This window comes from Bos grunniens, chromosome 12, assembly GCF_055505025.1.
Source record: "Bos grunniens cultivar Pamir isolate PY7600 chromosome 12, Bosgru_T2T1.0, whole genome shotgun sequence".
NCBI classification, from domain to species: Eukaryota; Metazoa; Chordata; class Mammalia; order Artiodactyla; family Bovidae; genus Bos; species Bos grunniens.
In genome coordinates, this window is record NC_141176.1 from 93139151 (window position 1) to 93153743 (window position 14593).

At 60.5% G+C, this 14593-nt stretch overlaps 2 protein-coding genes across 36 annotated transcripts in view; one reads left to right on the plus strand and one right to left on the minus strand.

The window, feature by feature from the left end:
- TMEM255B (transmembrane protein 255B) overlaps nucleotides 1–14593 on the plus strand; it is a 36253-nt gene that overhangs the window by 19773 nt on the left and 1887 nt on the right. For 23 of the 32 annotated variants that reach the window (XM_086330733.1, XM_086330735.1, XM_086330732.1 and 20 more), the window contains one exon: nucleotides 4574–14566. In XM_086330733.1, coding sequence (XP_086186859.1) covers nucleotides 4574–4912 — 339 coding nt within the window. In that variant the 3' untranslated portion in view covers nucleotides 4913–14566. Of the gene's footprint in view, nucleotides 1–1085; nucleotides 14567–14593 lie in introns of those variants that run through there. The other 9 variants (XM_086330756.1, XM_086330755.1, XM_086330741.1 and 6 more) reach the window with 5 other exon arrangements.
- Nucleotides 10478–14593, minus strand: part of GAS6 (growth arrest specific 6) — a 28290-nt gene continuing 24174 nt past the window's right edge. For all 4 annotated transcript variants that reach the window (XM_086330723.1, XM_086330724.1, XM_086330722.1 and 1 more), the window contains 3 exons: nucleotides 12769–12941; nucleotides 11619–11847; nucleotides 10478–10898 (listed from right to left, as the gene is read on the minus strand). In XM_086330723.1, the coding sequence (XP_086186849.1) occupies nucleotides 10747–10898; nucleotides 11619–11847; nucleotides 12769–12941 (554 nt within the window). In that variant the 3' untranslated portion in view covers nucleotides 10478–10746. The remainder of the gene's footprint in view (nucleotides 10899–11618; nucleotides 11848–12768; nucleotides 12942–14593) is intronic.

Below are 14593 nucleotides of genomic sequence, written 5' to 3' on the forward strand. Positions count from 1 at the left end.
AGAGCCCCCTTAGAGGGTCTCCAGGAGGAGGGGCAGGCAGGCAGGTGCCCCCTGGCCCTGGGCTCCTGATGGGTGGAGTTCAAGGACCCACTCGGCCCCACTGCAGACCAGAGCCTGCATGCACTCACCTTGTCCCATTGCAGAAGGGGTTGCTTGCTTTACTTACTTAATGTTGGTTTTAAGCAGGCATTTCTAACCCTTAGAAGTTAAGAACAAAAGAGAAATTTAAGAGGTTTGTTGGCTGGTGGAAAAAAACTGGGAGTTTTGTTTGTTTAAAAGCTGTGCCAGGCCCCAGCGTTTGCTTTGCAGGATCACTTGCCTCTAGGTGTGTTAGTGCGGGTTCTCCTGAGATACAGAGCTAGTAGCGTGTCTGCACAGAGTAGACACACAGAAAGATGTATTTATAGATGGAGGTGGTACGTGTATAGACTTACAGGTAGAGAAATGGAGAGCTAGAGGAAGAGAGTCCAAAATCTGTAGGGCAGGCCACAGGCTGGAGGCCCCGGGAAGAATGGGTTTTGCAGTTTGCATCTGAAGGTATCTGGAGGTGGAATTCCCTCTGCTCGGGCACCTCAGGCATTCCTCTTCAACTGATCGGATGAGGCCCAGCTGTAACAGATAGTGTGAGCTGCTGGTTTACATGCTCATCACAGCTACAGAACACCCTCAAGATGACATCGAGACGGCAGTCTGGCACCTGGGCACTGACCGTAGTCTAGCCAAGTTGATGCATAAAATTAACCATCACGCACTATGGAAAACATTGATGTTGGTTTTCCCCTTAAAATATGAAGCATTGAGTAAGCCCAAGGCCCCACACGAGCTGGGCAGCCTTTTCCTGGGACAGGGTTCACGTGTCCATGTGTCCAGTGTCAGGTGGTCGACGGCCACCCTCTGAGTGTCGAGACCAGTGTCCCGCAGGCGAGGTGGGGGCCCCGTGGGGCTGAATCAGGGCCTCCTGTGGCCCCTGGGAACTCAGCCTCATCAGGAGCAGTCACCGCCTGCGGGCCTGGGCCTGGGGGCTGAGCCCAAGTGGGCTCTGAGGGGCTCCCATGGGCTGAGGAGGCTTTTCTGTTTGATTGCAGCTGCCCGGTGGCTTCGCGGCCTCACGTGGCTCCGACCTCCCTCTGCCCGAGGACTCACAGCCTCAGCCGAGCTCCAGCTGCCGGCACCCCCTCAGCGCCCCCACCCACCTCCTCCCCGGGGAGAAGCCCCCTCCCTACACACCGTGATGCAGAGGGTGGAGATGGAAAGCAGTAGTTTGGTCTGTTCAAAGCAGCCCCCTCCCCACTGTGGCTGCCTCCTGGAGACCCTCCTGCAGACCCCCTCTACAGACCCTCCTGCAGATCCTCCTTGGCTCATCAGTGCAGGAGAGGCCAGGATCATGCGGGGGACCCCAGTGGTGAGGCCGCTCCGCCCCTTCCCGCCGCCCCCCGCCCCGTGAGACCACACCCCCAGCTGAGCTATAATTCCCGCTGAAGCGGCCGGGCTCTGGCCTCACGGCTTACAGAGCAGTTTCGTTTCTCTTCTGTCCTCCTCATCTGTCATCATGCACGTTACTGAAGGAAGTGTGGCTGTGCGCGGTGAGGGCCGCTTCCCAGGAGACGTGCTGTTCACGTGTGTGCGTTCCCGGGAGGGCAGGGTGGCCACCCTCAGCGCGGCCCTCCTGGTGCGCGTCTGCCCAAGGGAAGTCCTCCCGGCTCGAGTACAAGCTCTGCGTCCACGGCCTGTGCAGGCCGGGGGTCCGCGTGGGCTCTGCTCCAGTGGTGTCCGGGGGTTGGGGGGCGGCGAGCTCCTGGGGCTGCGTCTGTCCGACTGTCAGCCCCCGGGGTGTCCAGCAGAGCCGGGTCTGGTCCTTAGCGGGGGTACCCCACATGGGCCCCCAGCCTGCAGAGCAGGCACCCCTAAGATGCCGGCTCTCTGCTGAGAAACCCCTGCAGGGGCCACCTGGGAGCAGCTGTGCCCAGTAAAGACCCAGACACGCCTGAGGAAGCAGGTGAGCGCAGGCCTGGAGCTGCTCATAGACCTGAGTCCCCACTTACAGCCCGAGGGAAGTGGGCGGGGAGGAGCGGTGTGGGGGGGAGGGGAGGAGCAGTGGGGGAGGGGAGGGGAGCGGGGGAAGAGGGGAGAGGCGGCCGAGTCTCAACAAGACGCGGTCTCCGGCGCCCCCTGCCGGCCGGGACGCAATTCCGTCCAACTGACCCGTTCCAGCCCCCACGTTCAGGACGGTCCTTAGGTTCATACGCGTCTCCCTCTTCGAGTGGATGCGTCTCCACAGCAGGGAGGGATCTGTGCAGTGTCTGGCCCCGGGGTGAGCAAGCAGGGCGGGTGGGCACGGACTCCCTGGCCCCAGCAGCGGCAGGTGGTGTCGGCCCGTCCCCCCACCCCCGCCCCCGCCTGCCTTCAGCAGTGTTGTGTCTGCCGGAAGGAGGTACATGGCTTCATTGAAAACATTTTCTTGCTAAAAAATAACTAAACAACCACAATAGTAACATCAAAGCCCACTGATCAGGAGTCACTATACAACTATGATAATAAAGAGTTTGAGGTATCACAGGACACATGCTGAGCTCCGGGACAAGAGGCCACAGACACAGGAGATATCACAGGAATTACTGAAATGGGACACACAGACACGAAGTGAGCAAACGCTGCTGGAAAAATGTGCCAGCAGGCTCACTCCGCTCAGGGTGGCGCAAACCTTCAGTCTGTAACAACAACAAAAAGGGCAGTGTGTGCAAAGTGCGGTAAAGCGAACACGCCTGTGTTTTGTCAGATGTGGGCTCACGAGCCCCGTGTTGCGGGTGGGCCCAGCCCGGCACTGGCCTTGCGGCCTCTGTGGGCAGGACACGGCCCCACCCCCTGCTGTCCTGGAATCTTAGCTCCAAAGGTTACAAACCCAGCAAGGCCACTCCTCATCAATTTGGAATTTTAGGTCAGTCATCGTGACCAATCCTGCTGAATTCTTTGATTCGCTTTGGGCATATTGTTAAAAACAAACCCAGCAAAATTTAGGCGGAGTAATTCCATCGGCTGAGAGGGACCCTGTGGCCACTGAGAAACAGTGTGGAGGCTTTGAAACGTCCTTCACTTGGCTGGCTGGCTGGCTGAGGACTTAGCCTCTCTGCAAAGCTCTCCCTTCTGGGGGCGTCACGTCACGATGGCAGGTGTTTGGGGCCTGGAGAGGCTGAGTGTGCGCCCCAAGCCCCAGGGCGGGTGCCCCTGTGCAGGGAAGGAAGGGGGCGTCCGGACCGCAGCTGGGGACTAACTGCTGTCCTCTCCCTAATGTGAGCCGTCCTCATCACAAAGGCAAGGAGGCAAACTCCTGACTTTGCAAAAGTTACACATACAAATTTAGAGGCTTTTCATAAAGAGTTTCATAGTCACTGAGACATTTCTTTATGTTGAGGAGTATGTCAGGGTGTTGGTCACAAGTCAGGAGCCATCGAGTGACCCCAGCAGGCTGAGGACCAGGGCCCAGCTCCTCCCTCCCCACTGCAGGCACGCCTGGCTTCCCGCCATTAGGGGAAGTGGCCAGGAGCCCCCTCCCCAGCCCCGTCACACGTGTCTGCTCACTTTGCTTCATATCAGGTGAGGTCCTGTCATCCCTCCTTCCCTTCGTGGCGTCTGTTTGCAGATGCACAGTCTGTCCCCGCTTCCCGGGGACACCTGGTGGACCTTGCAGGCACTTAGGGCTCTGCGTGTGTGGCACCCAGTGGCCTGCTCAGGGTCGGGGCGTGCCCATCCAGTTGCCCTCCCCGATCGCCGCCCTGAACGCATCAAAGGACACAAACCACACCTCACAGTCCTGGGTGGACAAGCGCTCCTTGGAGCCAGAGAGACTGTGTCTGTCTGGGTCGGGTGGGCTGCAGGAGGAGTCCTTCCTGTCCAGGGGATCCTTAATTTCACCTACTCAGTGTTTTGGGTTCAAAGTACAGAAACACGTGATGTTTAAACGCCTTCAACTGTGTTGCTTGAAAGTGAATTCTGGGCACAGGGCTGTGGGTCAGCATGAGGGCTTCCTGCTCTGCCTACAGCCCATCCTGGGCTCCATGCTGTGGTGTGAACACACCTTCACGTGTCCACTGTCGTCACTCCTGGAAGTGTCGGTCAAGGCGGGGATACTGCCTGATCCCAGGACCCTCTGTGGCCCCGAGGCTAGAGCCTCTGGGGGGAGGGCCTGGCTTCCCTGGTGCCCTGGTGTTGGCGCCAGCTCAGCTGCTGCCCTGTGGGGCGCTGGCATCCTGCCCTTTGGGAGCATCTGACCTGGTGCCCACCCTGCCAGGCAAGAGCAGGAGAGGAGAGGAGAGGAGACAGGACATCGGGGCCGAGCCCCAGAGCTGCTCTCGTTGGGGGTCGGCTCAGCGTTTCCAGAGGGCGGGGCACCACACCTGAGCAGAAACTCCGTGTCCACAGGCTGGGTGGTGCTTGAGACCAGGAAGGAGTTCTCTTTCCTCTCCTTTGGTGCCCTGTCCCGCCCCCTCAGTTTCTGCACTCGGATATGAGCCCCGAGCCGGGGGCATCCTGGAGCCAGAAATCCCACGACTGACTCCCAAGCCTCTGGCTTCCTCAGCAGGTAACGGCAGAGCTCAGCGTGGGCCTCCGCTGGGGTCTGACCAGGGCTCACCCCTCGCGCTGCCTGAGGTCAGGATGTCCACCGGCCCCGCTGACCCATCCGGGGTCCCATAGCAAGTGCCTCACCCGCCCAGAGTTTAAGAAGCGAAGTTCAGCGCAGCCGGGGTCTGTGGTCTGCGATGTCAATCCACTCAGTGGTTCCCGGACCCAACGTGACTGGACGGGGAGGACCTTGGTCCGGGGCTGCAGGGAGCGAAGATGCAGCCCCTGGAGCAAACGGCAGAGCAGTTGTAGACCTGCAGCAAACCTGCGCCCCAGAACGTGGGCTGACCTGTGACCCTGGACACGACCGCCGGTGGGCTCAGCGGGCTCAGCGTTTCCCCGGACTGTCCACACCTGCGTCTCCCGCCCGTGCTGTCTCCCCGCCAGGTATTTCCATCTCGCCTGGAGCTGATAAAAAGTATTAAACTCCAAAGCCAGCAGTTTTGCTCTGGCCACAAAAATGTCTCTATCCCTCAGCCCAGCCATAAAGAATGTGAACGATTCAGCCCCAGCCTGCTGGTGGCTCAGGCCCTCTCCCCGGCCCCCGGGACTCCCTCCCCCGCACATTCTGTGTGCCCCCTCCTGCCCTCCAGGCTCTGGGGCAGCTCCCCTGCCTGGCACACAGCACCTGCCCCGGCCTGGCCTCAGCATGCTCCAGGCACCCTTCCCAGGGACCATCTCTGCCAAGGCCTCCCCAGCCCAGAAGGCTCTCCCTGGGCCTGATGCCCATGCGGTGTAACTGCTGTGCCTCCAGGCACCACCACGAGGTGGGGCCCGGTGGGGCCCACCTCCTCCCCAGCCCAGAAGGCTCTCCCTGGGCCTGATGCCCACGCGGTGTAACTGCTGTGCCTCCAGGCACCACCACGGTGGGGGTCCCGGTGGGACCCACCTCCTCCCCAGCCCAGAAGGCTCTCCCTGGGCCTGATGCCCGTGTGGTGTAACTGCTGTGCCTCCAGGCACCACCACGGGGTGGGTCCCGGTGGAGCCCACCTCTGCTGAGTGACCTGCCTCATCCTTGGTCACAGACGAGGAGGCGGGCTGGAGGCTGGGGCGTGGGATGGCCAGGGAGGCTGTTGATGGGAACAGGGTTCCCTGCTGCCATGATGGAATGTTCTAGAACTGGACACAAGTGCTGGGTGCACAGCCTTGTGAAGGTGCTAAAACCTGCTGAGTTGCACACTGTTGGAGAGTGACCATTCTGGTGTGTGAGCTGGATCACAGAGGACACGCTCTTTGAGCATGGCCAGGGGACCGTGCGTGCTCAGTTAGCAAGGCACCCATTATCAGCAGCATTGGGAGCCTGCAGTCACCAGCACCCCCAGGCCTGCCCTCCTGTTCTGACAGTCCTTCGCCCCCTCTGGGCGTGGGGAGAGCACACTGAGCTGTTGGGAGCAGGCATGCCCTCCCGGTGCCCCGAGAGGAGTGGGCAGGGCCTCACTCCTCAGCAGCTCGTGGATGGCACCTGCCTTTCTCTTTCCTCTTTGCTCAAACTCTTTAATCACGAAACTGAATGACTACTATAAATTGAACAGAAAACACGCTGAGAACCCCGGTGTAAGCGGCAGCTACTCAGAGCAGGGCCGTCACCGAGGCCGGGGCTGCCCACCCCATCCTGGGCCCACCTGCACGCGGTTCCGCTGTGTGTGGCTTGTTCTCTGCTGAGCTGCATGCCTGTGACAGACCATGGTGCTCCGCCCTGAGATGGGGACCGTGACTGCCCCTTCGGCTGTGGGTGGCCTTGGCTGGTCTTGGGGTTCCTATGTGTATGTGGGGCTCCCGGTGTGGATTTAGGGTGCACGGGAGACTTGGACTTTGTTGGACAACACCCAGCCCTGGTCCTTGGGGTCAGCCCAGACTACTCTCAGCTCCAGGCTGCCAAGATCAGGTTCTACTCTACGCGAGAAACTTTCACAGCTGTGGGCGCAGGGGTTCCTTCCTGTGCTGTTTGTGCCCGCATTTCCCCCTTATTGATGAAGCTGGCCCCGTGGACAGACACCTTGGCCACTGGCACTTCCTGTCCTGTCCAGCAGCGTCCAGTCTTCTGTTGGGTCATTACTCACCGATTTGCAGGAGGAGCTCTATCCTTCCTTGGTTAACACGGTTACCCCACGTTAATCGGTCACCGAGGTTCCCGGTGTTTCCTCTTCTCAGCTGGTCTTGTCATGCTCCTTATGCTGCCTTGATGAACAGATGTTCTTGATGATCGCTTGGTTTGTTTGAGGTGGACTTTATTTTTTAGAGCAGTTTCAGAATCACAGCAGTATCACCAGGACGGTGCAGAGGCCTCCGTGCAGCCCCATCAGGGAAGAGCCTCGCTTTTCTCCGCTGTGTCACCCACTCCTTTGTCGAAGATCAGGCGACTCTTTCTGGGGGTCCGTGTCTGGGCTCTCTGTCTGTCCAGGGATCCACTGTTCACTCTTTTGGCAACACCAGGCCGTATGACTGCTGCAGCTTCATAGTCTTGAAGCTGGGTAGCTTCCGGAAACTTTCCTTTTCTTGAAGTTCTTGATTTTAACATAGCCCAATTTTTAAATATTTTTCTTTATCATGAGTATTTTGTTTTATTATATATTTTAAAGAAATACTTTTAAAAATCCTAGTTCATGAAAATACTCTTCTATCAAAGGGGTCAGCAAAGTTGCTCTGTAAAGGCACAGGTTTGGAGGGCCCACAGCTGTGAATCCACCACTGAGTCCTGACTAGAGCAGCAGAGAAGCTGTAGAGAATTGGAAGTTAGTGGGCAGAAATGTGTGCCAATATAGCTTTATTGAAAAGAGCAGAGGTGCATCACAGTGGGCCCACTGGCTAGAGTTTTACCTTATCTTCTAAATGCTTTATAGATCGCCTTTAGATTTAAATATGTACTCTATTGGAGCTAATAGTATGTGTTGTGTGAACTGGAGTCAAATGTCCCATCTCTGTAGTGCAGAGGTGTCACAGGGTGATTCCCCCAGGGCATGTGCTGCAGTGTAAGAGACGTTTCTGCCGTCACAGTGTCTGTCTATGTCTGGGGGGACAGCAGGCAGTGAGGGCAGAGGTTTCAATGCCACCAAATGCCCTAAGAACAGCCCTTCACACAACAACCATTATCAATTAATCCATACTATCCGAAAACCTAAAAATGAAATGCAAACAAATATTACAGTTCTTCTATTTAAAAAACAAAACCACTGAGGTCAACTCAGACCACATATGACAGCAGCACAGTGTACTGAGCACAGCGGACCCACCCCGGCCCCTCCTCAAGGGAGCACCTCAGACCCACCCCAGCCCCTCCTCCATGGAGCACCTCAGACCCACCCCAGCCCCTCCTCCATGGAGCACCTCAGACCCACCCCAGCCCCTCCTCCATGGAGCACCTCAGACCCACCCCAGCCCCACCTCCATGGAGCATAGTCAGGCCCACCCCAGCTCCTCCTCCATGGAGCACCTCAGACCCACCCCAGCCCCTCCTCCACGGAGCACAGTCAGGCCCACCCCGCCTCCTCCTCCACGGAGCACCTCAGCCCCACCCCAGCTCCTCCTCCATGGAGCACCTCAGACCCACCCCAGCTCCTCCTCCATGGAGCACCTCAGACCCACCCCAGCCCCACCTCCATGGAGCACAGTCAGGCCCACCCCAGCTCCTCCTCCATGGAGCACCTCAGACCCACCCCAGCTCCTCCTCCACGGAGCACAGTCAGGCCCACCCCGCCTCCTCCTCCATGGAGCACCTCAGCCCCACCCCAGCTCCTCCTCCATGGAGCACCTCAGACCCACCCCAGCTCCTCCTCCATGGAGCACCTCAGACCCACCCCAGCTCCTCCTCCATGGAGCACAGTCAGACCCACCCCAGCTCCTCCTCCATGGAGCACAATCAGGCCCACCCCACCTCCTCCTCCATGGAGCACAGTCAGACCCACCCCACCTCCTCCTCCATGGAGCAGTCAGCTCCACCCCAGCGCCTCCTCCATGGAGCACAGTCAGGCCCACCCCACCTCCTTCTCCATGGAGCACAGTCAGGCCCAATCCTCCTCCTCCATGGAGCACCTCAGACCCACCCCAGCTCCTCCTCCATGGAGCACAGTCAGGCCCACCCCGCCTCCTCCTCCAAGGAGCACAGTCAGGCCCACCCCACCTCCTTCTCCATGGAGCACAGTCAGACCCACCCCAGCTCCTCCTCCATGGAGCACAGTCAGACCCACCCCACCTCCTCCTCCATGGAGCACCTCAGCCCCACCCCAGCTCCTCCTCCATGGAGCAGTCAGCTCCACCCCAGCTCCTCTTCCATGGAGCACAGTCAGGCCCACCCCACCTCCTTCTCCATGGAGCACAGTCAGGCCCACCCCACCTCCTTCTCCATGGAGCACAGTCAGGCCCAATCCTCCTCCTCCATGGAGCACCTCAGACCCACCCCAGCTCCTCCTCCATGGAGCACAGTCAGGCCCACCCCGCCTCCTCCTCCAAGGAGCACAGTCAGGCCCACCCCACCTCCTCCTCCAAGGAGCACAGTCAGACCCACCCCAGCTCCTCCTCCAGGGAGCACAGTCAGGCCCAATCCTCCTCCTCCATGGAGCACAGTCAGACCCAGCCCGCTCCTCCATGGAGCACAGTCAGAACCACAGTCAGACTTCCCTGCCTCCCCGTCCTGGAGCACAGTCAGAAGTCGTGAAGCTCTGTGTCCGCCCAGGCTTGTGTGCAGTCTGGCCCTGGAGCTGGCCAGCACAGCTGGGAGGTATCTTGCAGCCTGTGGCTCTGAATTGGCCATAAGCTTTTCTTGGCCATAGTTAGAACAACCCTTGGAGCCCAGTGGAAGTCTGTATAAACCACGTTAGGAAACAGATTGGGCCTCATTCTCCCTGGAGGGAAGATGAACCCACGGTGGTCAAATGGCCCCGAGAGCTGGCCTCCACCTGTGTCTGTGGTGACTTGTCCCGGAGCTCAGCGTGTGTCCTGTCTGCTCTCTGGCCGTCCTGGCCTCTGTGAGAGAGGGGGCGGCCAGGTGCAGGCTCCCAGCTGACTGGGGGAACATTCCAGAACATTCCAGAGCCGTCTCCAGAGTAGATGAAAACCAGAGAGCTCGGTGGGAATGCTGTGGTGTCAGGGCTGAGAGGTGGATCAGCCTGAGTGGCTTTGGGCTCCTGAGGCCGCCTGTGGTCAGATGGTGAGCAGCAGGGGGTCCTCTGTGGGGCATGGGCATGACTGTGCTTGCCCCCCATTTCTCAGAGCCATGCTGGCCAGCTCCAGGAAGCCGTGGGTAGCAGGCAAGACCCGAGCAGATGGCGCCCCGACACTTGGCTGCCTGCTTACCTGCTTCAGGATACACTTTGGGGTTTGGTGTCTGAAAAAGAATCACTTTTGAGAAAAAAAGTCTATTATAAAAAACAATCCAGTTTGGGGATGGAGCCAGCAAGTGCTGGAGATGCCCCTGCAGCCTATGCTGTGATGGTGCCCACAGTCCTGGGCGTGTCCTGCTGCAACTGCTTGGTCTCCCGAGACCCGTGGGTCCCACGCGTTCCCGTGGCTGCCCCCCGCCCGCTACTCCTGGAGCCAGAGCGCGAGGCCCCGCCCACTTGACCTCCTGCAGACCCCGCTCACTGCCCGGCCCCTCAAAATGAGCAAATAGGCCCGCGGTTTAACCGGAGAGCCTCCGAGGCTGGGGGGGCGTGTCGGGGAGCCTGCGGTGCTGACCTGCCATACTTCCAGCCCCGCCAGGGGGCGCTGGCGCGGCCTCGTCCAGTGAAGCAGCTCGTCCCCACCAGGGAAACCTCGGGCAGCAGCAGCAGGGGTGACGGCCCCTGGACTTACGGATGCCCTCAGCGGCTGACTCTGTGACGGCCCGCTGCAAAGCAGCAAGGAGCGGACACCGCCAACACAGAGCTAGAAAGGTTCTGTAAATATTTTATTTTTCCATAGTTTTAAGTCAGAAAGAAGCATCTGGTGATAAAAATAACAGAATTCTTTTCCCGGGTCCGCTCAGGCGGCGGTGAGGTTAGTCCTCTATGTACACGTATGTTACACGCGGGGAGGGAGGCCCCGAGGGGCTCGGCGGGCGAGGGTTCAGTGTCTGCAGCGCGGGCGCGGCCGCCATCCTTCGGGTCGAGAGGAGGCTGCGGCGTGCGTGGGGAGGGGCGTCTGCGGCCCAGAAGCCTAGGCGGCGGGCTCGACGGGAGGGCAGGAGTGGGACGTGATGTCGCTGTGCTTGTAGGCGGCTTCGTCCAGGTCCAGCGCCTTCCGGTTGACCTCCAGCGTCATGCAGCCGCGGAAGAAGGCCGTGACCGGAGCCGAGGTCACGGGCACGTCTGGGCCGCGGGGAAAGAGCAAGCGCGTCTTAGTGGGTGAGCCGCCCGGAGCCTGGGCGCCCCGCCGCGTCTCCGGCAGAGCGTCATCATGCAGCTCAGCCACGAGCCCCGGTGGGCAGCAGACGCCTGCCACCAGGCTTGGCACAGCACCACAGCACCCCGACCCCACAGAAGGACACACAGATAGTCACATCCATTAAATATTATCTCCTCATCCCGAATGAGTCACGCCCAGGCCTTCCAGGCTGTCTTATCCTCTTCAAAGCTCTGTTTACTAAAACTAAACGCAGTTGGAGTCTGGTGGCCAAGACAGCGCGCCTCGGTCCGCGACAAGTGGAGACCCGCCTGAGTGGTGGGAGGCCCAGCCTCTCCCATCTCCCCTAGTCTGCTGGGATACCACCTCCAGATGTGGCGGGGGCAGGCTCACCTGGCCTGCTTCCCCAGGCAGCTGGACACCAGGCCTCGGGGGTGGGGCACTGGAGCGCCTGGCTCCCCGTGTGGCCCACACCCACCATCTGATACCCATGGGGGTGTTCCTGGAAGGTGTGGGGTGGGGAACAGCTTCAGGCCGATGTGTCCCCCCAAGTGCTGTCAGCCTGACCCCAGAGCGGCTGGGCCGGGCCCCACACGCTCACACGATGCTGCCACAGACTGGCTCCTCCTGCCTCCCTTCCCTACAGAGCGCTCAGCCCTGCCGGGGGAGCAAGTCGGGGCCCCTACCTGGCAGCCCCCCGATGAAGGTGAGCACGGAGCCCTCCAGGTGTCTCCCGAGGATGGCCAGCTGCTCCTGCAGCCCCGCTGGGCTCACTTCACTCTGGCCCTGGGTGCCATCCACCTCCAGGGTGGCCCTGTCCTTATTCACAGAGATGGTCACCACGTGCTCCTGGCCATCGCAGACCTTGATCTCCATCAGGACCAAGGTGACGCCCTCCACGGCCAGGACGACCAGCTGTGGGGAGAGGCACAGCTGACTGGGGCGGACGGGCTGGTGGCCCCATGCCAGTGGGCCCTCCTGTCCTGCCGAGGTCCATGGGTCTCCTGTGGGTGGGGTCACTTATGGCCAGAGTGTGACAAGGACATGGTTTCTACATGTATGAATTAGGGGGAGCTGGACCCCCTCCAACGTGATTGAAGACCAACATATAGAGCTGCATGTCCCTGGGGGGGATGTGGAGGAAACACGCTCCGGTCACAGGGCCACACATGCGTCGGTCTGGGCAGAAGTGACCAGGGCTCCCACTGTGTGTGTGGCCAGGACTCAGGGCAGAGCTGCCCCTTGCGTGTGGTGCTGCCACAGAAATAGCAGAGAGGGGCCAAGCCTGGATCTGTGCCCATCAGCTTGCAGCCGCAGTAGGAGGGGAGCTGATGGCTCCTGCAGGTAGGCTGACGTGGGGAACACACCCCTCTTGGGACAGGCGGGAGAATAAACCCATTTCCACTACTCTTGCCTGTTCTCTAAGAAGACAGCCAGCGCGGTGACCAGTGACGGTCGGGGGTGGGGCAGGGACTGTATGGAGGTGACGGCGGCCTGTCCAGGGGCGGATACTCAGAGCCCTGCCTGCCTCCGGGGGAGGCCTGGTGAGGGTCTGGGCCTGTTTGTACACTCACACACGTCATTTGTGAGCAAAATCATTTGGCTTAAATACAAGTGATTACTTCAAATTATCTACACCGCTGGGGGTGGCAGGATGGTCTCCCCACTGCACAGCCAGCCTGCAGGACTCCAGCACCGTCCCTGAGCCACCAGAGGCCATTGAGACGCTGCTGAGAGGTGGGCGCTGGAACTTTGAGGGCGAGAGGTGGGGCTGAGCTTCACGGTGGCTCCGTCTCAGAGCGAGGGTTGGGGGGTGGGGGCAGCAGCAAGCGGTACCTGCTTCTTGAGCTTTTTGGTGGAGTGGTAGTCGACCAGCGCCACGGAGAGGGCCACGGCCTGGTGGTCGCCCACCAGCGCAAGCAGCACCCCGGTGTCCGCGGCAGGGCGGACCCGAGCCACGGCCTCCACTGCCCAGGTGGTCTTCATCCCGCCGGCAGGGGACGTCCGTGCTGCAAGGAAGGCCACGCATCACCAGGCAGTCCAGACAGCGCAGCGGAGAGGTGGCAGGCTGGGCCCCGCGGGGCCCCGGGCGGCAGAGGCAGTGGGAAGCCGGTAGCTCGGGGCTCAGTGGCCCGGCCGTCAGGAACTGACAGGGAGCCCGGCATTGGACTCTAGAGGCCCCAGCCCACCGAGAATAGCCACATGCTCACTCCTCAAGAACCCCTTTGAGTGGCCACCGGCCGCCCTACCCAGTCTGGCCGGGACCATCTCCTGGGCACCTGACTCCCCGCCCCCAGGACAGGAATGGGGTGGGGCTCAGCCTGCCCACCCATCGCACAGGCTCAGCCCCGCAAACTGAAGGACCGGGAAGGGTTGGGAAGGCAGTGAAAGCTGCCGGACACTGCGTCCAATCTTCCTTCCCGGGCCGCGCTTTTCTGCTCTAATCGATGCTCTGCGGGGCTGGCGCTGCTTACAGGACACGTGTTACAGGACTCGGTAGGCATGTGTGTGCGTGACAAGCTGCCTGCCGTGTGTCACGTATGTCATGCTCCAGAGCACCCTTGGTAGCCGTGGTGGGTCCGGGTCTCAGATGCAAACACCACCTCGTGTCTCCTCCCAGCTGAGCCATGGCTGCTGAAGGGGCCGGAAGGAAACCTTGCCCCCTCGGTTTCTAAGCGTTTCCACCTCTCGGGATGCAGCAGGTTGGCAAGGCCACTCGGGTCAGGCCTTGCCCTGCACTGGTCTTTTCCGCCAGCAGACCGAGAGCCCCATGAATCGTGTGCAGGTCCCCACCCCAGAGAGGGACGTAACGATCAGTTCTGAAAACTGTTCATTGAGCTGAACACACGTAGAATTGGAAAAGGCAACGAACAAAACCCCCAACCCAGCCTTCTCCTCTGTTGCCAAGTCTCCCTGCATCCCTGATGGTGGGGAGAGTGGCGATCTCTGTGGGGTCCCCCAACAGAGGTGGGGAGAGGGGCGATCTCTTCAGGGTCCCCCTGGCAGAGGTGGGGAGAGTGGCGATCTCTGTGGGGTCCCCCAATGGAGGTGGGGAGAGAGGCGATCTCTGCAGGGTCCTCCTAGCGGAGGTGGGGAGAGTGGCGATCTCTGCGGGGTCCCCTGGCGGAGGTGGGGAGAGGGGCCTGGCTGCCAGAAGCGTGTTTGAGGGGCCAGCGCCTCAGCTCCCCTGGGAGGTTTCCTTGGGTGCTGAGGGGGATTACCTGCATGCCCCTTGCCTGACGGCTTCTGGGGCTTTAAGACCCACAGAGTCCAGATCTTTGACCTGCCACTGAGAATGGTGCCTATAACTCCTGACACGTCCCTTCTGTGTCATACTGAGGACAGGACGGCCCAGCCTGAGGCGCCCTAGAGGCGCCAGTCCTGACTGCCGTGTGGCCTCTGCCTTTTCAACCTGCAGATCTAATAAGCCCCGCAGCCAAGTGGCTGCCTCCATGGCGGGCACACAGGCAGCGGGGCCGTGCTGCCAGCGTGTTGCATGTGACACCCACTGCCACAAGGACGCCCCGGGTCTGCGCGCACAGAAGCGAGGGCTGCAGGGGCGGCGTGAGCTCCGTACGAGCTGCAGTCAGGAGTGAAGGTTTCTCCTTGGGTGACCTGGTGGCGCTCGTGACAGGTAAAGCCAAGACAGAAATGGGGAGGG